Below are 22,581 nucleotides of genomic sequence, written 5' to 3' on the forward strand. Positions count from 1 at the left end.
AATCTATATTAATTTATTTTCCTTTTAACTGAATTAAAAAGCATTTTTTCCTACTTTGAGCAATAATTATATGCTTGTGTCTCAAAATAAAATTGCATTTAATATATTGAATATTTGTGTTTCTGTGTGTGCACACACAATATAAAAATAGAAAAGTTCTTTCTTTTTGTATACATATTTGTATGCTATACTGATAAATACAAACTAAGTGTGTGATTGCAAATAATTTGGCATTGTAAGTGAACATTAGGAGTATTTTAAAAGGAAAATTCAACATTGTTTTTTGCATTTTTTTTGCTGTGTTTTTTCTTCATCTTGGTTCCTAATTTTTCTCCAGATTCTACTAACTCTTCTTCCATTTCACCATTTTCAGTCAATTTTTTATTTGTGCACTATTACATCTACCATCTTAGTGTGGGCTCTCATTCCCAATCTTGTGATTACTGTAATATATATTCAAGTGTTGGTATAGTGCTTGCTGCATAAAGGGATGCTCTCTATATTTGGTTGAATGAATTGAATATATTTTTGAAGGGCAGGTCACCTCCATGATATATCCTCTTGGTAGTTACACCTTGTATAAATCCTCAGCTTGCTTGTGGAAGGCCGGTTGATTTACTTCTTGTCAACAGAATTGAGCAGGGTGTCAGAATGTCATATTTCTGATTATACTGCTAGAACTGCAATGCCTCTCTTGCTAGGAGACTCTCTCTCTTGTTGACTTTGAGGAAGCAAGCAATCACTTTGGGAATATCCATATGGCAAGGTACTAAAGGCAGCCAACAGTAAGCAAGAGGCTAAGGCCATCAGTCACAAGTAATTGAGTGCTGCTACTATGGTATTATGTTGCTTGGAATCAAATCTACCTCAAGTCAATCTTCTGATGAGATGACCCAACTGATTTTAGACTTTTGGACCCTAAAGTAGAAGACCCAACTAAGGCATGCCCAGGCTTCTAACCCACAGCCATTGTGAGGTAGTAAATGTGTTATGCTTTAAGCCTCTATGTTTTTGCTGATTTGTTACACAGTTGTACACAGCTAATACAATTCTCAAAAGTAAACATTTATTTTGATTGAGTTGATCCTGAAGCAGGTCTAACTTATATAAGCTGGCAGGATCAGTCATCCTCTGTTAAAAGACCAACAAGGCTTATTCTTGTCCACAGGTTTACATTTAAATTCCATAGCAACTTAACCTAAAATGTAAGATATTCTATGAACTAGTTAAACCTGCCTCCTATTATGTAGTCTCATTTCTTTATTTTTTTTACACAACTGTTTGGTCAAGCCAATTTATCCACATTTCCTTATAAACTTCCTTAGTTCCTGAGTTTAAATCAGTTGCATTTGTCATTTTAAAATTATTTAAATATTCTATTCCTATAATTAACTTTATTTAATTTAATTAAGATTTTTATGTTCACACTAGAGGCCCAGTGCACAAAATTGTGCATTGGAGGGGGTGTTTCCTTCAGGCTGGCCTATACCCTCTCATAGTCTAGGACCCCGTGGAGGATGTCTGCCTGCAGGCTTAGGTCTGATCCTTTTCTCAGTCTTGGAATCCCTGCTCCTTACTACCTGCCTGCTCAATCCTTAACTCTCAGCTCACTGCTCCTTAGTGGCAGGCTTCTTACCGTTGGGCTCACTGACCTTTAGTGCCACTGCAGAGGCAGGCGGGAGAGGCTCCCACCACTGCTGCTGCACTCACTAGCTGTGAGCCTGGCTTCTTACTGAGTGGTACTCCCCCTGTGGAAGCTCACTGACCACTAAGGGGCAGCTCCTGTGTTGAGAGTCTGCCCCTGGTGGTCAGTGTGAATCATAGCATCAGGTTATTCTGATTGTCCTGCAGTAACAGTTGCTTAGGCTTTTATTATATAGACCAGAAGCCCGATGCATGAAATTCATGCACAGGGTTATGTGTCCCTCACCCAGCCTACACCCTCTCCAATCTGGGACATCCCTCTCACAATCCAGGACTGCTGGCTCCCAACCACTTGCCTGCCTGCCTGCCTGATTGCCCCTAACCACTTCTGCCTGCAAGCCTGATCACCCCCTAATCACTCCCCTGTCAACCTGATCGATACCTGCTCTCCTGCTGGCACAATTGCCCCTAACAACCCTCCTCTGCCAACCTGATCACCTCTAACTTCCCTCCCTTGCCAGCCTGGTCCCCCCTAACTGCCCTCCCCTGCCGGCCTGATTGCCCCAAACTGCCTTCCCCTCCTGACCTGATCTTGCCCCCAACTGATCTCCCCTGCCAGTCAATTTGGTTCTGATTGGTAAATTTCTATGTCAGTCAGTGTCAAAAGCTCTGCCTCCTAGGCAGAAATTGGCTTCTCGCACTTCACCCAGATTTGGTTCTGTTTGGTCAGTTTCTATGTCAGTCAGCATCTCTGGGCCTATCTCTGGGCTGATCAGAGAGGTGAGGCTGATCAGCAATCCCCTGCTGAGGTCCTGAGAGAAATAGAGGCTCGGCTGCTGAGGAAGCTTGGAGAGAAAGAGAGAGGCAACAGCTGGTCAACAGCTGCCATGGAGGCTGCAGATCAGACCCTGCCTCTCTCTTTGGGCCTTTCCCCAGGCCTGATCCACAGCCCCAGTACTAACTGCAGGACTGACTTCCGATTGTTTTGGACATTATGGACTCTGGGTTTTTATATATTAGAATTGGTTTTGATGAAGAGGTAAAATTTTTCTAAGTCTGTTTAAAAATTATGAGTAACATAAGGATAATGATATTCCCTCTAATTGGAATTCATCATTTGTACAATAAGAACTATCAAGGACCATAATAAAATGTAGAGTGATGTGCTGGGATATAAGGTTTTAAGTTCAGGCACAGTTTTCCCTCAGTCAGTATATAAGTTGAGATAAAGATATATACAACTTGAACATTACTTACCCGTAAGTTTTTAATTTGCAATGTTCCTTGCTCTTGTATAGTTGCTCTTGGATCTCTGCCCAGAAAAGTGAATCCCTCCTTTAACCAGCTAATTACAGGAAGAGGTTCACCAGTTGCTTTACATTTCAGTAATGCTGTGCCATCTATTGCTAGTGTTTGGTTGGCTGGGCCTTGTAGAATTATGGGTGGAGGTCTATCTGTTAAAACTAAAGGACAAATATATTTTCAGAATATTTTAACTTATATAAAATTCAGTAGTCTTAATATAGAAAATAAGGATAAAACCCCCAAATCAACATTATTTATAACTTGTTCTGTATCCATCAAATATTTGTCATCTGTACAAACTATACTGAGGCCATATAATTATTTATAACTTTGAATTACTTATAATTAAGATGCTAATGGCATAAAATTCTAACATTTTAGAAAGGCTTACAGTTATTGAAAGGCTTAATCATATTAAAATGAAAATATGGATGGCTTATTACAGGCATTCATAAAATGTCTATATTATCTCTCATATGCATTTTTAAGAAAGAGTAGAGGATATATGAGTAGAATCAATTTTCACTTTTATTTTATTATGAATATATACATAATACATAATTTTACCCTTGCTATCACTAGTTGCATGCTTTATGTATATAAATATTTCTGTTGATGTCAAAATATTTTATTATAAATAAATTATATCCAAAAATGATATTGACTCTTTAAATTATATTTATTAATATAATTTGGATGATATAACTTAATTAGTCCTTATAATTAAGCAAAGATAATCAATATAACTATACTTTATTTATGGTATGACAAAGATTGGGTTTTCAACAGTGTTACTATATCTATCAATTTCTGTATTTGATAGATAAATTTTCCATAATTTTAACTTTTATTTTAGTGGGTCTTTAATTAAATTTTATCTTCAGTGTCTTTAGAAGTATTTTGTAATGAGTTAGGAAATATATCAGAATATATAGTATTATTTAAATGGGTAATGGAAATATGAAGTCAAATGGAGGCAAGCTTTTAACTAGATCTAATTAGAAGACCATTTCACAATAAAACTGACATGTCCAAGTCAAAGAAAACATTTCTAAGATTAAGAGAAAGTTCTATAAATTTAAACATAGATTTTGGTTAATTGTCCAAAATATGCTTTTTATTTCATGCATATATGTTATTTTCTTATTTCTAAATTACTTTATTGTAAGGATACAATATATAATACATAGAGCATGGGAAATATATGTTGTTTAACTATTTATTTTATCTGTAAGGCTGTCGGTCAACAGTAGATTATTAGTTAAAATGTTGGGCAGTCAAATGTTATTTGTAGATCTTCAACTGCAAAGAAGGTCAATACCCTAACCTACACATTATTCAAGGGTCAATTTTGTGTGTGTGTGTGTGTGTGTGTGTTTAAATGTTTTAAATATATATAATAAATTAAATGTTTTAAAATTGAAAAAAAATATATCAATTTTTAAAAATTGTACCTGAATTTAGAACAAACAAGCAAGCAAACACACAAAAAGACCATAGATACAGAGGATGATAATTGCCAGAGGCAGGGAAGCACTTGGATATGGGAAATATGAGTGAGGGGGACATACTTTCTAAATTTATATATATATATATATATATATATATATATATATATACACACACACACACATACATACCACTGTTGACATTCACTGTGATCACCTGCTGAAGGGTGTTTGTTAGGTTTCTCCACTATAAAGTTAAATTTACCCCTTTTTATAGTTGTACCCTCAGGGTGAAATGCCTCTAAGAGTGGGGAGTTATGCTCCACTTCCTTGAGGGAAGAATATTTACAAAAATATTTGGAAATATCATGCACAGAAGATTTGTTTCTTCTCCACTTATTAGTTTATTTGACCATATTTTTTATTAATATGTACTCATGCATATTTATTTCATATTTTGACTTATACTCCAATTCTACTTTATTGGTTTTGCTGCTCAAATTTCTACATTGGCCTTTGGGTGCTCATTCATTTGGTTCCTGTGCTTCTTTGACATCTACCTCCAACCCCCAACAATGTGTGAGTTTTTTTTTGTTTTTTTTGTTTTTTTGTTTTTTTTTTTGAGTACTTCCTTAATTTCTGATACCAGGAGATGCTCCAGGCTGATCTTATTTAATTTCTGACCAAACACTAAAAATCAGCCATTTCTTCAAAATACACACATACACAATTGACCCTTGAACAATATGAACTATTATTTAGTTTATATATAAAACTATAGTGGATTCTATTTCCACTAAGCAATTCAGAAGAGAGTTTTTCTCAAGATCATGTTATATTACAATGTTCATAATAAAAAGTCTTATTGCTTATCAATCTTCTAATCATTTTGTCTATTAGTTTCTACAAATGACTATAGGCATCATTTTTTTTCTATTCTTTACAGTTTTGAGAAAAAAACAATATATTAAGCAGTCTTTTTAGAGCCTATCATGAGAAAGCCAACCAATTTTAATTAAAAATGTAAATTATTATATAGGTTCTTTGCCTGGAAAGATGTAGTAGATTTTCAACCAACCTAAGCCTACTACATCAAAATATATGTTAAAATCTGTGTGCATGCATGTATGTGTGTATGTGTACGTATGTAGAAAATCTTATAAAGACCCAAGAAAAAGAATAAACTACTGTTCATGTATTCTTTTCAAAAGAAATTAGACTTATTATTTTACTGATTTCCTTAATCAAATTATTCACTTTAAAAGTAAATAAAATAACCATCAGAGTATGTGAAAGCACAATATTATATCAATTATGACACCTCTGGTGATAATTGTGCAAATAGATGTTCAAATGGGAAGTTTCATAGAATTTATTTACTTCATGGACCAAAACAGAAAAGGCAATTCACAAAACATTATCATTTTTAAATTCAACAAGAAAAATAGTTCTGTAGTAGCAGAGTAGATACCATTTAGTAAATAACTGTTTCAAAGTAAATATCTATATAGAATTCAGGGAACTTCTTATAACCTACTTTTATTTTCTTATTCTTGAAATCATTAGATATAACCAAAATACATCTAATTTATTTATTTATCTAATTTTTAGTTCCCAAACATGTCGCTAATTCTATTTTAAATGAATTTGATCAATAAAGTAATTAAAACTCTCCTGGCCAGAAGGAATTTTCAGTCTAATCATGTTGTGGGTGAGAGATGACCACAGTTTCCATCACATTAAGGTCAATGGTTAAATGAACATTTAGGGTTTTCGGTGATCCGTGGACACTCCATGGTTTTCTATATGCATTGTAAATCTCCAATAAATCAGTCATATAAGATGGTGATGTAACATTTTTTGTCAATATAAGATATAAGTACATGTCTTCTCATCAGTACTTTTAGATTCTATTGACTCTATTTATAGAATTCTCATTACTACATTTTAATTTTCTCAAAGACACTAAGTAGAAGAAAAAAAGAAATGAACAATAGCAATGAATTAATGAGTTATTTTAATGGAATATTTTGAAACTCAAGTATATTGAAGCATCTTATCTCAATCTATAATCAGTAAAATTATCGTTTAAGAGTTCCTTTCATCACCATTAGCAATCTCATCTTATATGAACACTTGAGCTAAAAATATTTCTGAGAAATAAGTGTAAGTGTAAAAACATAACAACAGAAGCATTGCTATAGATGTTTTGCTTGTTTCTTAGAACATGGCATATGCTTTCATTCTTCATTGAATTTCAATTTGGCTCAAAATTGGCCTGAATCATACACACACAAAATTTTTGAAATTAAAAATGATGGCTCACATATTTTTAAATTGCTAACCAAACTAAGATATTCAAAACACTAAAGCAGAAATCATCAACCAATATGGCAAGTTAAAATTTGGAGACAGAGTTATTTACAATAATAATATGTGTGTGTGTGCCTTGAAGTTAGATTTGTTTACTCTAAAAATCAATAAGTCTATAACCTTCAGTCAATGTTTTTGAAAAAGGATCTTGATTTTGTGATTGCTTACATAAGTAAAAATCAATGTAGTAATTAATGTTCAAGCCAGTTGTAGGAAAATGTCCAGAGCCATCTCATTCACCAGTTTTAAAACTGTTTATCACTGTTTTAATTTTGACCTCAGAAACGCAGCTAGAATAACTACTACATTTTGTGTGATCATGTCTTCAACTAACATAAATTCTCAAAACAAAAGTTTTGTGTTCCATTATATTAATCATAATTCTGTATATCCACCTGTTTCATAAACCACATCAGTAATACCATAAATCAACTTTTCTAATTTCTCAACTTTATTTTCTACAAATATGTTTTTCCATAAAAATGTCTTTATTTAATATTTTAGAGTCTGTCTTTTGTAAAATAATATAATCTGAGATATTAAAAAGATTACAATAGAGATCTTAAGTGTTGTTTCAAATGTTTTGTAATACAGTAGACTAAAACTTGGCTTTGGCCAGAATATCAGAGTTTCCAATTATATGTACCTGGACATTTTTGTTTATAGTAGAAAACTTAAAATCTTAACAAAGATTAACAATTACATTTTATTTAGGTTAAGGAAATGTGGAGGCATGAAGAGTAAAAGATCATGTTGAACTGCAGGAAGAACTCAGCGCTGATCCTTCCTGAACATGGCTTCTTTCCTTGGCAGTAGCAAATCTCTGCAGCAGCAGCAAGCATAACCATTCAAGACCCAGGACCCTACAGACAACGTTTGTCTGTTCTATTTACATTATTTCCATTCCTGCCAATATGCTGAATCAGGCAATACCATGCACATTAAAAAAATATTGCCTTCCTATTCATTTTAAATGACCTTTTAATCTACATGTAAATGTGAATTGTATGAAAGCACATTTCACCATAAGAGAAAGAAGAGAATCAGAGAGGTCACAGATAGAAGATCTTGAGTCTCAGAATCATAGGGTCAAGAAAAGAAAAAACAAAACAAAACAAAACAAAAAAACAAAAAAAAACTACCCACAAATTCACAAATAAAGGAGAGCAGAAAAAATTTTAAGGCATCAAAAAATAAAGCTTAAATTCATGTTCACAGGTTTAAAAAGTATCTAAAACTCCCTAGTTGTCATTTGTGACAAGCTATTGGGGAAAAATCAGTTAAAGCTCTTGTCTTAACTCTATTCCAACTTTTACTATTAGTATAGGTGCTTCGTTTAAGATTCTTAGTACATATGTTCAAATAAATAAATAATAATTTTAGCATCCAACAATAGTTTTGAGGTGTTTAATTAATTTAAGATAGTGAATGTATAATTAAAAAGTCATAGGATGTCACTAGCTAACTAAAAACCCACCTCCATTTCCATTAAATATTAAAGATGCTATATTTTTCCTCTATTAAAGTAATACTATTTACTAGAAGTACCCTACCTAATAAAAGAGAAACATGCAAATTGACCACATCTTCGCTAAGCACTAAGGCCACAAGTCCCGCCCACCAGTCAATCAGGGTGAGTATGCAAATTAACCCAACCAAGATAGAGATTAATTTGCATATCCAGGCCAGAGCGAAGAAGCATAGAAAGAAGCCAAGCGCTGTGGAGAAGCAAGCAAGCAGGGCTGGGGAGAAGGAAGGGAAGCAGGTGGGGCAGGGAGAAGGGAGGAAATAATATGTCCATACAATTTGATTGTGATATTTCTTTGAAACAATGCATCACTATGTGTTTAACAATAGATTATCTTGGAAGTTCTCTGGGAAAATAAATGGAATTAAAACAAGGAGAATTATAAACTATTAAAAAATGTTATTTTATCTAGAAGCAAACTAAATGATAATAATTTATTAAAATAATTTAACTAACAAATCAGAACATTTCACATGTTAATGTGAATCTTGAAATTATGGCCTGATCAGGTTACAACGTTATCCCAATATGCCAAGGTTGCAGGTTTAATCCCTGGTCAGGGCATATCTACATATATAAAAAAAAAACAGAGACCACTATGATGTTCACTGCAGCCAGTGAACAGGGCCTGATTGAGGGGTAGGCCAGTTGGCCAACCTCCCAAGGCCTCTCCCCCCAGCCTGCCCTGCACCTGATTGGCACACCTCATTCTTATCAGCCAGCAGCCCCTCCCCCTGGCTGGCCCGACCCTTGATTGCCCCCTACCACAACATGGGGCAGGGTGGCTGGCCAACCTCCTGAAGCCCCTCCCTCTGGCTGGCCCTGCCCCTGATTGCACCCTCCTATGCCAACATCAGCCCTCCCCACCTAATCAGGGGTAGGGCCAGCCCTCCAACCCTTCCACCTAGCCAGCTCCACTCCTGATTGGTCACCTCCCACACCAATTGGCTGGCTGGCCAACTTCCCACTGTCTCCTCCAACTAATAGGCCCAGTCCTGGTCCACCCTGATTAGGACCAGGCCAGCTGGACACCAATGGTGCAGGAGTTCCTGCACTGGGCCTCTAGTATAAAAATAAAACAATAAATGCATAAATAAGTGGAACAACTAATAGATCTCTCTCTCTCCCCATTCCTACTTTCTCTTTCTAAAAATCAATGAATAACATTTAAAAAAACAACAACATTATTTCCATAAGACAAATCTAAAAATACTGCACCATCAGTAACTTCCAGTTGAGCTTTTGCTAAAATGCTTCCTGCCACAGTTAGGGCCTGGCAAATGTAGTAACCCGCATCTGAACGTTGAATGTTGGTGATCGTGAGGTCTCCGGTTGGTGACACAGAACATCTACTATTGGGCTGCTGTGGTTGGTTTGGGAAAAGCAGGTTCTGTGGAAGCAAACACAATCTCATCAATATTCTTTTCCCACTTAAAAGGAAAATTATACTGACAATAGCTACTGCAGTTATGGGAATATGGTTGGAAAAGAAAATACATAGGTTTAATAATAAAACATCGTGTTGAAATAATTTAATGGCACATAGTGAGTTTCACTGAGAAACTTTGTGCAAATAATGGAAAAATAATAAGCTCTAAGAAGTTAGCATGAGTCTAGTTGAAAGCACAATCATCTTTAAAAAATAAGTATCTTAGCAATTTCATCTTTTCCTAACTTTCTGATAATTACTTCATATACTAGTATTTGAAATATGGTTTGCTGATCTATGAAATGGGCATAATAATGCTTATCTAACTCAACTCATAAGAAACTGAGGATCTGGAATGAAACATGCATACATTTTATACACTGCACATTACTAAAGAATGCAAAATATATTTTCTGCTGATGATCCTATCTTATAAAAGAGTAATATGCAAATTGACCATCACTCCAAGACACAAGATGGTCAACCCCATGTGGTCAAAGATGGCTGACCCCGTGTGTACACAAGATGGCCATCATAAGGTGGCTAGCAGGTGGGGGGGGCAGTTGTGGGCAGTTAGGAGTGACAAGGCCAGCAGAGGAGGGCAGTTGGGGTAGACCAGGCCAGGAAGGAAAGGAAGTTAGGGGGGTACCCAGGTCGCAGGGGAGGGCAGTTTGGAGGGACCAGGCCTGTAGTAGAGGACAGTTGTGGTGGGACCAGACCTGCAGGGGAGGGCAGTTGTAGGTAATCAGGCCAGCAGGGAGGGCAGGTAGGGGTGGCTGGGTCAGCAGAGAAAGGCAGTTAGGGGACACCAGTACTGCAGAGGAGGGCAGTTGAGGGGGCATGCTTGCAGGGGAGAGCAGTTGGGGGATACCAGACCTGCAGTGAATGATAGTTGGGGGGACACAGGTCTGCAGGGGAGGGAAGTTGGGGGCACCAGGCCTGCAGGGCAGGACAGTTTTGGGTGATTAGGCTTTCAGGGAGGGCAGTTAGGGATGACCGGGTCAGCAGGGGAGGGCAGTTGAGGAGGGCAATTGGGGGTGACCAGGTCTGCAAGAAAGGGCTATTGTTGGGGGGGTGGGAGGAGACCAGGCCAGCAGTGGAGGGCAGTTGGGGGGTGGGGGAGAACCCAGGTCTGCAGAGGAGGGCAGTATGGGGAGACCAGGCCAGCAGTGAGGGCAGTTAGGGGTGACTGGGCTGGCAGAGTGGGGCAGTTGTAGGAGACCAAGTCTGCAGGGGAGGGCAGTTGTGGGTGATCAGACCTACAAGGGAGGGCAGTTGGAAGAGACCAGACCTGCAGGGGAGGATAGTTAGGAGTGACCAGACTGGTAGGGGAGGGCATTTAAGGGTGGCCTGGCTGACAGGGAAGGGCAGTTAAGGGCAATCAGGCCTACCGGGGAGCAGTTAGGCATCGATTAGGTTGGTAGGGGAGTGGTTAGGGGGTGATCAGTCTGGCAGGCAGAAGCAGTTAGGGGCAATCAGGCAGAGGCAGGCGAGAATTGTGAGAGGGATCCCAGATTGGAGAGGGTGCAGGCTGGGCTGAGGGACGCCCCTCTCCGCAGTGCAGGAATTTCGTGCACTGGGCCTCTAGTTTTTAATATTTGGTGATATAATCAGAATTTCTCCTAAAGGTGTTACAAAAAATGTTTGACTGAGACTGATGCAGAGCCTAATCTACTTTTGCTATAAGGTTTCTACATAGTGTACGAGCCTCAAAGTGAACTATGAACAAATGCTGCAGACAAAGCAAGATTAATAGGAAAATCAAAGAATGTAAAAAGAAGATAAAGACTATTTCTGAAGTAAGTATGCAACTTAAAAAATTTCATAATAATACTTTCTTTTAAAAAGTTAGTTTACTATATATCTCATATTAAATATAAGCAGCCTAATCACAAGCTTTAAAATGTTTTCATATGAGATCAGGGATATTAACTGTCATGACCTATGTTGCTTTACTGTTACTCACTTAAGAAAAACATTGGGTGTAATATAAATTATTTTGAGATATATTTACACAATGGATTATAAATAAAAACATATCAATTTTATGCTATATTTATTTACAAAACAGACATTATAACCCTATGTAATCTATTTCTCAATATAGTAATTAATTTTCCAGGTTTGTAATTAAACATTTTCAATATGTTAAAATAAGATAACATTCAATTAAAGTCATAAGACACATTTCACCTTAAAATGTTTTTACCCTTGAAGTAATACCAACGGAAGAGGATAAAATAGGGTATTAACACTTTTCAATTACGCTAAATGACTTTAATCCTGAGAATGATGTCCTACTTTAATTAGAAGCTCTTCTCTTTATTGCAACATGATGGATGTCCACTTTATTAGATTCAAGTGTGACACCATAAGCCCACTTTACATAAACATTACCATGTTGTTAAACCCTTTCTAAAAGAAGTGATGTTTGCTAGCATGTCAGGAGCATAATTTCAAAATGCCATTGCCTGTTATAAAATTTGTATTACTATATAAGGATAGACATTTTTATCATATGAAACATCATTTGCGAACAAGCTAATTCTCTCATGGAGTCCAGATATATTACTGAAATAAACCATCTGAAAGAGAAGAGTCTAAATTTTAAAGCCACTTGAAAATGATACAATAATTCAAAGTGTGCACTTTCCTACAATTAGCCATTAGAACACTGATTTACATAGCACTAATACATTAGATGGGTTTAATTCTCTCTGGAATCTCTTCCTCTACAATGTAATATTAGTCCACCTTCTAAATGATTCGTTGACATGGAAAATGACATATGATTGAAGTTAACCCATCATCTTTTATTCCCTGCTCACATGACTTAGGCAAAAGATAATGGATTACAAGCAAAACCAGAATTTTACGGAGCTCTTCTTGCTTTGAAGTGCCCGGGTATCCTATTATTGCTAATTGGCACTATCAGCACGTATTGAGGACTACAGACCATTAAGTCCATGCTCTTAGCTATCTCTCTTCTGAAAGATTGTCATAGATCACTACAAAAATTGGATACTGGAGATAGTAAAACAATTTTTTTTTTTCCTGATACCCAATCATGATTTGAAGTTTTACAATCTGCTCCAACACTTCTCTTCTCTTCTCTTTCCTTCTCCTTCTCCTTCTCCTTCTCCTTCTCTCTCTCTCTCTCTCTCTCTCTCTCTCTCTCTCTCTCTCTCTCTCTCTTCTCTCTCTTTCTCTCTCTCTCTCTCTCTCTCTCTCTCTCTCTCTCTCTCTCTCTCTCTCTCTCTCTCTCTCTCTCTCTCTCTCTCTCTCTCTCTCTCTCTCTCTCTAATGTGAGGAAGACAGATAGAAAAGGGAAAATAAAAACAGAACTAAGATAGTAATCAAATCAGATAATCTAACTGGAAAATTTATCAGCTCTGGAATTACACAATATTTGTCAAATAACAGAAAAAATAAACACTGAAAGTATTTGATCATTACTTTTTTCAGCACCATTAAAACACAATGTAGCATATTTAAATGTCATGTTTATTTGGCCATGGTACAAAGGACATTTTATGCAGTATCTTATAACCTGGAGCTATTTCAGGGCATGGGATTCACACATGATATAGCTGTATCTATATAATAACAAAACATACTATAATGGTGTTTGACACGATACATGGATTTGCCACAAATAGTTTTACATCATGTTACCTATATTGTTTATAAATAAATAATGTATTTCTCTCCCACCCCCAGCCTTCTCAGGCTCTGTGTGGCTCTGGGAGCAGTGGGGGCCAGAGTGGTGCTGAGCCTCTCCTTGGCCTTGGACCACAGTGTCCAGGAGAAGACTCAGGCCCTGCAGCCTTCACCTGCCACTATAACCGGGACTCAGTGGGAAGCAGATGCATTCTGCATTTTCCCATTTCTAACCAGAGGTTAGAAATAACATCTTGTTGACCTTCATAATATGTAAGGCACTTTACTATATACACTAACTAAATTATGACATCTCCATGACTTATGTGAAGTAAAATGTATTATCCTCTTATTTTAGGTTAAGAAAATTTCAGTAAAGATAAATATTGCTGCAAAGATTGTGCATTCACAAGAGGGAAAATGGCTTTAGAATGCTTTTCTTTTCCCGTATGTGTGTGTGTGTGTGTGTGTGTGTGTGTGTGTGTGTGTTTGTTATAGCTAAGGTCATGTTGTTTAACACTGAGTCTAGAGGGTGTGATGCTTTTATCCAAAATCAATTTATAAGTGAAGAATTGAGGAACTCTGTGTGTAGATATCAATTTTATAGTTACAAAGTGATTTTTTAAAATATAGGAAATAAGGTCTGGCACAATTCTAATGTTAGCTAAGGGAGTAGTCAGCACTTTATATTTCTTCCCATCACTAATTTTGCACCCCACAAATCATTGGGGAGTGACTGCATCAGGTGCATTCAGGAAAGGAGGAAAGACAATTTGTCCCTCCACGTCAAGTTGATAAAACTGCTAATTTGGGGTGGAACAGGAATATGTAGGAGCCCACAATAATTAAAAAGACCACTGAGGGAACTTCCTGATGCCTCTCTACCCAGAGATGCCTGAGTTCTGAGCAACAGGTTCTCTTAATAAAGGCTGTAGTCCTTCCCCATATCTTAAATCAAAGGTTTTAGATTTCCTGAGACTTTTATTCATGGTTGCCATTGTTCCTCAGGAAATTCTCCCAGAACGTGACCAAACAGCAGAAGGTGCCAAGGAGGAGTGGAGGAGTGCTGGTGGGCTTCTTCCTGAGAATTACATGTCTCCTTGGCGATGGTCCTGGAACATCTAGGAAAAATATCTCTGGGCCCTGACCGGTTTGGCTCAGTGGATAAGAGCATCAGCCTGCGGACTGAAGGATCCCTGGTTTGATTCCAGTCAAGGGCATGTACCATGGTTGCGGGCATATCCCCAGTGGGGGTGTGCAGGAGGCAGCTGATCGATGTTTCTCTCCCATCGATGTTTCTAACTCTCTATCCCTCTCCCTTTCTCTCTGTAATAAATCAATAAAATATATTTTAAAAAGTATCTCTCAGTCCTTTAGGAATAAACAGATATGTGCTTAGACAAATAACTCAATTTCTGATCTGGTTGAAGCTGGAAATTCCAAGCATAACCTCAGCACCTAGCGCTGAGTGTTCATCACAGGTGGGACCAAGTCTTAAATGCACAAGAAAAGTTGTGCATCCATTTAAATGTTGGCAGAGAATCTGAGAAGCCTGCTGCTCAGAGAGGATAAACCAGCACACAGCAAAGACCGAAGTGTTAGTTGCTTCCTGTATGTAACTTTTATTCTCTGTCCAACCCTACTGTGAAGGAATCCAGAAAGGATGATGGAACAAAGTATTTTCCCCATACTTAATGGAAGCATATTTAACTTAACGATAAAGAAAAAAGTTATTTATACTATTTACCTAAGAAAGGTAACTGAAATTTGTTTCCTGGCTATTTAATAATGGAAATGTATATTGACAGGATGTTCTAAGTGCTGTGTGTTGTCTCATCATTCCAGGGAAGTTCAGTACAAGAAAACTAAATGACTTTTCTGTTCAGAAAGTCTAAATAGTGGCAGGTTTTGGTTAGAATTTAGAGATTCTTTGGTTACACGGAATTGTATTTATTCTATATAAAATACAGAAGTTTAGAAAATCAACACTGGAACATCTAATTCCCACTTATTTTAGAATGAGTCGGTTCCTTTTTTAGAAACAAGGTAACTTCAACATTGATAGCAAGAAAGGCAAGGCAAACTTTGAGGATCCCCGAAGACAGGGGGGTTCACAGAAGCAGTCGATGCACACACTCACCTGGCTGCCTTCTTTCTGCCAAAACACAGCTGGCTGTGGGTTTCCTTTAGTCTCACAGGGAAATGTCACTGTTCGACCTTGTGCAACAATCTGATCTCTCGGCCTAACCACAAACTGTGGAGGAGCTATAATTTAAACGGAAAGAAAGTGTGTAAATATAAACTGTTGAGAAAGAAAAATGTAACCAAAGGGACAATCTGGTACTAAGTGGATGGCTCAGTGCCAGGCAGAGGCTACAGTTTTATACTTTTAAGCATTTCTCATAAACAATGGGAAGAGGAAGAGAGCGCTCTAACGCACATGAGGAAAGAAGTAAACATATTAGTAAGCAGATTTGAAATGTACATTGTAAATTCATAGGCCATAAAGTTGCATGGAAAAAATAGATTTTTATGATAGTCTTATTTTTTTTCAAAATTTGTTTTAGAGAAGGAGAGAGAGAGAAAGAAAGAGAGAGAAAGTAAGAGAGAGAGAGAGAGAGAGAGAAAGAGAGAGAGAGAGAGAGAGAGAGAGAGAGAGAGAGAGAAAGGTGGAGAGAGATAACATTGATCTGTTATCTCCTTCAGGTTCCTTGACTGGAAATCATATCCCAAACCTGGGTATGTGCCCTGATCAGGAATCGAACTCGCCACCTCTTGGTGTACAGGATGGCGCTTCAACCAATTGATCCACCTGGCCAGGAAGATATTCTCACATTTTTAAAGAAAAATATTATTTCCCAATGTGGTTTTGTGTTTGAATAGATAGAGATAGAAACAAATCGCTCCATTACTTAGACATCTCCGCTCTGTGAAGCCAGTCTATTGACAAACATTGCTTGTTTTTGTAATATTTGCAAAACATGGTACTAGGCACAGGGATACCAGAGGGATTAAATATGAGGTTTATTCTTAAAGTGCTTTTATTACAGAACTGAAAAACTGAAGTGCTGAAGACATTGAAAAATTGATGAGATTCAGGTTACATACAAGGATAATAATATTACAAATAAATGTATACACGTGGTTGATTCTACTTAATTCATTTCTAGTCAACATCAGTCAGATAATTACTATATTCCCCTTCTCGGCACTGAAGATGCACAGAGAAAAAGCATTGGTCACACAGTCTTCAAGAAACTCATAGTTTAGCCTAAACCGGTTTGGCTCACCGGATAGAGCATCGGCCTGTGGACTGAAAGGTTCCGGGTTCGATTCCGGTCAAGGGCATGTACCTTGGTTGTGGGCACATCCCCAGTAGGGGGTGTGTAAGAGACAGCTGATCGATGATTCTCTCTCATCGATGTTTCTAACTCTCTATCTTTCTCTCTCTCTTCCTCTCTGAAAAATCAATAAAATATATTTTAAAAAAAAGAAAAAAAGAAAAAGAAACTCATAGTTTAATGGAAAATATAAAACAAAACATAAAACGTAATGTTAACAACAACTGCAAGCCTATCTAAACCTACGGTAAATTCTACCGTAAAACATAATGTCAAAAACGACAATTATCTAAACCTAAGGTGAATTCTATGGCAGAGGTACTCTCTATAACCTACATTATAGAACACAATGAACAGGACAGGACTTCAGGAGGGAGGAGTCCCTTTTGCTCTGGTGGCTGTGTGAGAAGTAATCTGATGGGGGCTTTGAGGAAAGGGTTGCATTTAGGTAAGTGTAGAAATGAACAGTTCCAAGCTAAGAGCTTACTGAGCAAAGTGCAAGCAAAATGCACCTAGTGTACAGCGGGTACGGAGGGCCCAGATATGCAACCTCATGGGCTACAAAAGACAGATCCGGACCCAGTCTAAGAAAGTCCTGAGAAGCCAAACCAGCTTTTGACTCTTTATAAACTGAGGAGTAACAAATGCAAAGCATAACTTTGGGAGTTTTAACCCTCTAATAAATATAGTATAGCTTTTGAGGAAAATACATTGACCAATAAAGTAGGAAGACTAGCCGAAACCAGTTTGGCTCAATGGATAGAGCGTCGGCTTGGGGACTGAAAGGTCCCAGGTTCGATTCCGGTCAAGGGCATGTACCTTGGTTGCGGGCATATCCCCAGTAGGGGGTGTGCAAGAGGCAGCTGATCGATGACTCTCTCGTCGATGTTTCTAACTCTCTATCTCTCTCCCTTCCTCTCTGTACAAAATCAATAAAATATATTTTAAAAAAAAAAAGTAGGAAGACTAATAAAGTGGTGTAGGTGAAGATAAGAAAACCTAGACACAAGTAACTTCAATAGAAAAAAAAAAAATAGTAAGGGGGTGGGGGTAAAATTATCAAGAAAATTCAGATTTAAATTGGGGGCTAATTATAAAGTTATAAAGTAGACAGTAAAACTGAAGTTTCCAAGAAGAAATCTTCTTCACACCAAAACTACTTGTATTAAAGAAAAACAGCATGCTTGTGCCATGTTTTTTTTTTTTCTAATCATCTGTTTTCACTTTAACTCTGTTCATTTTTGAAAACTGAAGAGTAAGAAAACACTTTAAAATCAATTCTAGTTTTTAGAATCTGATGTACATAGCAATAAACCTGAAATCTGAACTCTAAAAAAGTCTAACAATAATTGACATTCATTCAGTAAAGGCCTTTACTCAGAATCTTTCAGTCCTTCAGGAGTACATATGTGCAGGTCCAAGAACAGTATAAATGTAAGGCAGCCTCAAACACACAGCTGGTTACTCATTTCTAGAAGAACACTAACATGGAAACAGCAGCAACATTTTTTCAGAAAAGTCACTAAGAGCTGTGGTGGCTTATTTTTTGTGTTCAACTTATTGCCTCTTAATTCACCACATTCAACATATCCCAAGTGCTGAAAGCTGCCCATTGCCTTCACTAGCAGAGAGGTGTAGACAAGGAACCCTGGAGGCTGGTCAACCTTGAGGCTCTGGCAAGGGTCAGAGCCATACACCCACTGTCTAGTTGAGACAAAGGGAGCTGAAGCAACTTCCACCTTTTAGTCTCATGTAAATCCTTGCTGATGGGCTATCATTGAGCTATTACTGGAATTGCCTGCCTAAGAGCTATGGGTGGATCCCAAACCTGAATAAAAAAGATCACAAGGCCAGAGCAAAGCATATTCCTCTCTTGGGCTTCTGCCTGGCCCCAAATTCCCAAATTAATATTTTCTTATCTAGTCTCTTTTATTTGCATGCAGCCTCCTCCAAAGCCTGGACCCTGAGCCTGAACCCTGAACCACGTGGGATGTGGGAGGGGACACCCGCAAATGGCAGTCCAACATGGGGTATTCGCACCCAAGGACGAAATAAATTAATTTACTAAGTGGAATTTTCTATAACTATAGATTAGAAGACTCTGTTTGATAGGATGAAGAATTCAGATTTAGGGTCTGTTGCAACATGTGGTTTATGTTGTCTTGTATTTTCAGAAATTACTTGCTTCTTACAATCTTCTTTTTATTTCTACACTATTCCACTGAATTAGCAGATACTTTTTTTTGCTATTGTTGTTCTTTGTTTTCTAACAAGAATGTTAGCTTAAATCAGTGTTACAAAACTATATTAGGAATAACTTAAAAAAACCACCAGATATTTATACCAAAAAAGACTTAAAATGGGTCTCTCTCATCTATAATATCCAACAAGATTACATCTATAAAGAAAAAGCTAAGCCTGGCCGGGTGGCTCAGTGTTGTAAGTGTTGTCCCATACATGAATAGGTTGGTCCTGGTTTGGGGGACTTACAGGAAGCAAACTGATTGACTTTCTCGCTCACATCAATGTTTCTCTCTCTCTTTCTCTTAAATCAATTTAAACAAACCACATATCCTCACACGAGGATAAAAAAGTTAAAAGTTAAGGTATAGTTACTTTTTGGTAATGCTATGGGAAACAAGTTAAGTGACAATACAGACAGCAAAAAGTATTGGGTAATATATCTTCCATCTCATTATAAAAAATTAAAAAGTCAGTATAGTCAAAATCAGTTCACAATTTTTAATAGCAGTCACATACTCACCTTATTAGTTTATTTATATTGCTTTGAAGCAAAAACAATTTAAATTGTCTCATATGACTTATCATTAAAACATTAGAGGCCAGAGGAGCTATAAAGTCCTTTTTATTTAATTTTTAAAGCGTAATACACATTGAAATAATCAAATGAAATAGCAAATTAAAACAATGCAAACAGATACTATAGTTTTATAAAATATATTTTCATTGATTTCAGAGAGGAAGGGATCAGGAGGGAGAGATAGAAACATCAATAATAAGAGAGAATCATTGATTGATTGCCTCATGAAGGATAGGGGATTGAGCCTCAAACCTGGGCATGTGCCCTGACTCGGGATCAAACTGTGACCTCCTGGTTTATAGGTCAATGCTCAACCATTTAGCCACCACAGCCAGCATTTTTTATAGTTTTTATTAAAAAAAATATTTTTATTGATTTCAGAGAGGAAGAGAAAGAGAGAGAGAGAGAGATAAAAACATCATTGATGAGAAGGAGTTATTGATCAGCTGCCTTCTGCATGCCCTCTACTGGGGATGGAGCTTGCAACCCCCAGCATGTGCCCTTGACCAAAATAGAACTTGAGACCCTTCAGTCTGCAGGCCAACTCTTTATCCACTGAGCCAAACCACCTACGACTATTTTATAGTTTTAAGTATGTCATGCTTACTCTGCATCTACAGTAAGATTACCATCTGCACTATAAATATAACTATAGACTTCCTTAAATTAGATTTTTGAAGTTTTCAAAAATTTCATGGTAGATGAGTGCTTTTGCAAAATGCTCTTGGGATTCAGATCCTACAATTTTAGCACAGTCCTTAAAACACAGCCCCAAAATATGAACTGATGAAAGATCACATCTCTGCATCTACTTATTTTAAAGAATAGGATTCACCCATTTATTAATTCAAAATGGATTAATTGATTCAAACTATGAGAAAGTCTGCTTGACACTTTCAAGCAGGGGATGAAAAGCCAATTTAAAAAACATATAATGTTCTGGCCAATGGCAGAGACTTCTAAGTAAATAAATAAGTAAAAACAAATACAGTAGAGTATGATTTTTATAATAGAAAAATGCAGAGGGCATTGCGGAGGAAAGCATAGAAGAGCAGCAAATTAGAACTGGTGATAAGGGAAGAAGAGGAAAGATGTTAAGAGAAGGCCACACCTGAGTTGTGTTTTGATTCACTTTCTAAAATTTACTCCTGTTGAATTCACTGATTTGATTATAGAAGAACAGGAGTAAGGTTGTTTGAGATAAAGAGAAATAGACATAAGGCCAGTGGCACTGGATTCATTAGGGGAGTGTAAGAATACAATCAGAGGTACAGAAGTAATGTAAGTAGGAACAGACAATTTCTGTTAAAAGACCTTCAATTTTGTCCTGAAATGTATGGAGATTTATTCAAAGATGCTTATGCAAGAAAGATATAGCAACACGTGTTTCAGAAAAAATGCTATTAGGAGTTCAGTTTAGAGAACCTTATCCAGATGGGCAAAATATTCAATTGAAAATTACCATCATCCTATATAATAAGAAGCTAATATGTTAATTAGACCAAACAGCTGAACAACCGTCCAAATGACCTTCCAGACCACTGCCCTGACGTAGCCAGGCTACAAGAGATGGTCAAGGCTACAAGGGGCTGCATGAATTTTATGCATCAGGCCTCTAGTTCATAATAACATTTCATCAGAACTCTTAAAGAACAAAGAAATTCTGCAATATCATAATGTAATATTTACCACTAATGGCATAATCTAAAAACACCAGGAAATTATAGTTTCTTGAGTTTTTAACCTTTCATGTTATGTTTACTTATATTGTCTTTTTTTTTCCAGGTTATTATAAATACACTGTATTTCTAATGTACCATATGGTTTCTTGTCACTAGAACTGAAGCCACTTAACCTTCCTTGAACTGGAATCACTGTACAATTTTTAAAATTGAAACATTAAGATATTATGAAATATGTGTGAGAATTTACATGGTATCTAGAAATGGAATAACTGGGTGATAAGGAATGTGTATCTTCAACATTGTCAAACTGCTTTCTAAGGAGTGTACTTATTTAGGATCTCCCCAGCAGTCATTAAGAATTCTTGTTGCTCCATATTCTTTGCCAATATTTGATGTGATAATTTTTTTTTTAATTTTTGCAGGCATAACTTGGTTCTTTATTGTGGTTTTAATTTATATTTTCTTGATTATGATGAGATACGTTATCTCTTAGATATTTATTTTTGTCTGTTCAGGTTTTCTTTGTGAATTGACTATAATTTTTGCCACTTCCTCCTTTTTAAAATTGTGTTTTCTATTTATACTTGATTTATAAGAGTTCACACACACATATACATGCATATATGTTTACTTACATATATATTATGAATTATAATTTTTCTATGATTGTATGAATTTTAATCTTCTGCCAATCTGTAACTTGACCTATTATTTTAATGATTTTTTTTAAAAAAAGCTTTATTGAAGTATAATTTATATACCACAAAATTTATTTATTTGTTGTAAATATACAGATTGATGTGCTTTAGTAAATTTATGACTGGATAACCATTGCTACAATCCAATTTGGGGACACTTTCATCACCTCCAAAAAATTTCCTCTTGTCTATTTTTAGTCAATTTCACCTCCCAATCCCATAGAGGTTTTCCTTTTTTGTTGCTAAATACAATAGTATTCTATTGTATGGATATATCACATTTTACTTATTCACTCACTTTTTGTATTGTTTCCAGCTTTTAACATCTACACTAATAAAAGAGAAACATACAAATTACCATCACTCTGCTACACCCAAGAGCCAGTCAGAGTGATTATCCAAATTAACCTGAGAAGATGGTGGCAGCCCTGCCACCCAGCCGCTCTGGGCCGGTGGGAGTTGAAGTCGGGCGCCTGCACCTGAGGCTGGCTGCAGCCAGGAAGACCAAGAAGCCGCCTTCCCCATGATACCAGGCCACAACCAACAGCAGAAGCCTCACATCCTCCTGCCCCACATCCTGGGGGAGATTAAGAAGCCGGGCTCCAACACCTGAGGCTGGCTGCAGCCCAGGAGACAAAGAAGCTGCCTG

At 36.9% G+C, this 22,581-nt stretch overlaps 1 protein-coding gene across 19 annotated transcripts in view; it reads right to left on the bottom strand.

Annotated features, from left to right (window-relative positions):
- The window catches only part of ROBO2 (roundabout guidance receptor 2), a 1,761,697-nt gene that overhangs the window by 99,042 nt on the left and 1,640,074 nt on the right, over positions 1–22,581 (bottom strand). For all 19 annotated transcript variants that reach the window (XM_045584073.1, XM_045584072.1, XM_036444354.2 and 16 more), the window contains 3 exons: positions 15,528–15,652; positions 9,517–9,688; positions 2,902–3,107 (listed from right to left, as the gene is read on the bottom strand). In XM_045584073.1, coding sequence (XP_045440029.1) covers positions 2,902–3,107; positions 9,517–9,688; positions 15,528–15,652 — 503 coding nt within the window. The remainder of the gene's footprint in view (positions 1–2,901; positions 3,108–9,516; positions 9,689–15,527; positions 15,653–22,581) is intronic.

This window comes from Pipistrellus kuhlii, unplaced genomic scaffold, assembly GCF_014108245.1.
Source record: "Pipistrellus kuhlii isolate mPipKuh1 unplaced genomic scaffold, mPipKuh1.p scaffold_m20_p_2, whole genome shotgun sequence".
NCBI classification, from domain to species: domain Eukaryota; kingdom Metazoa; phylum Chordata; class Mammalia; order Chiroptera; family Vespertilionidae; genus Pipistrellus; species Pipistrellus kuhlii.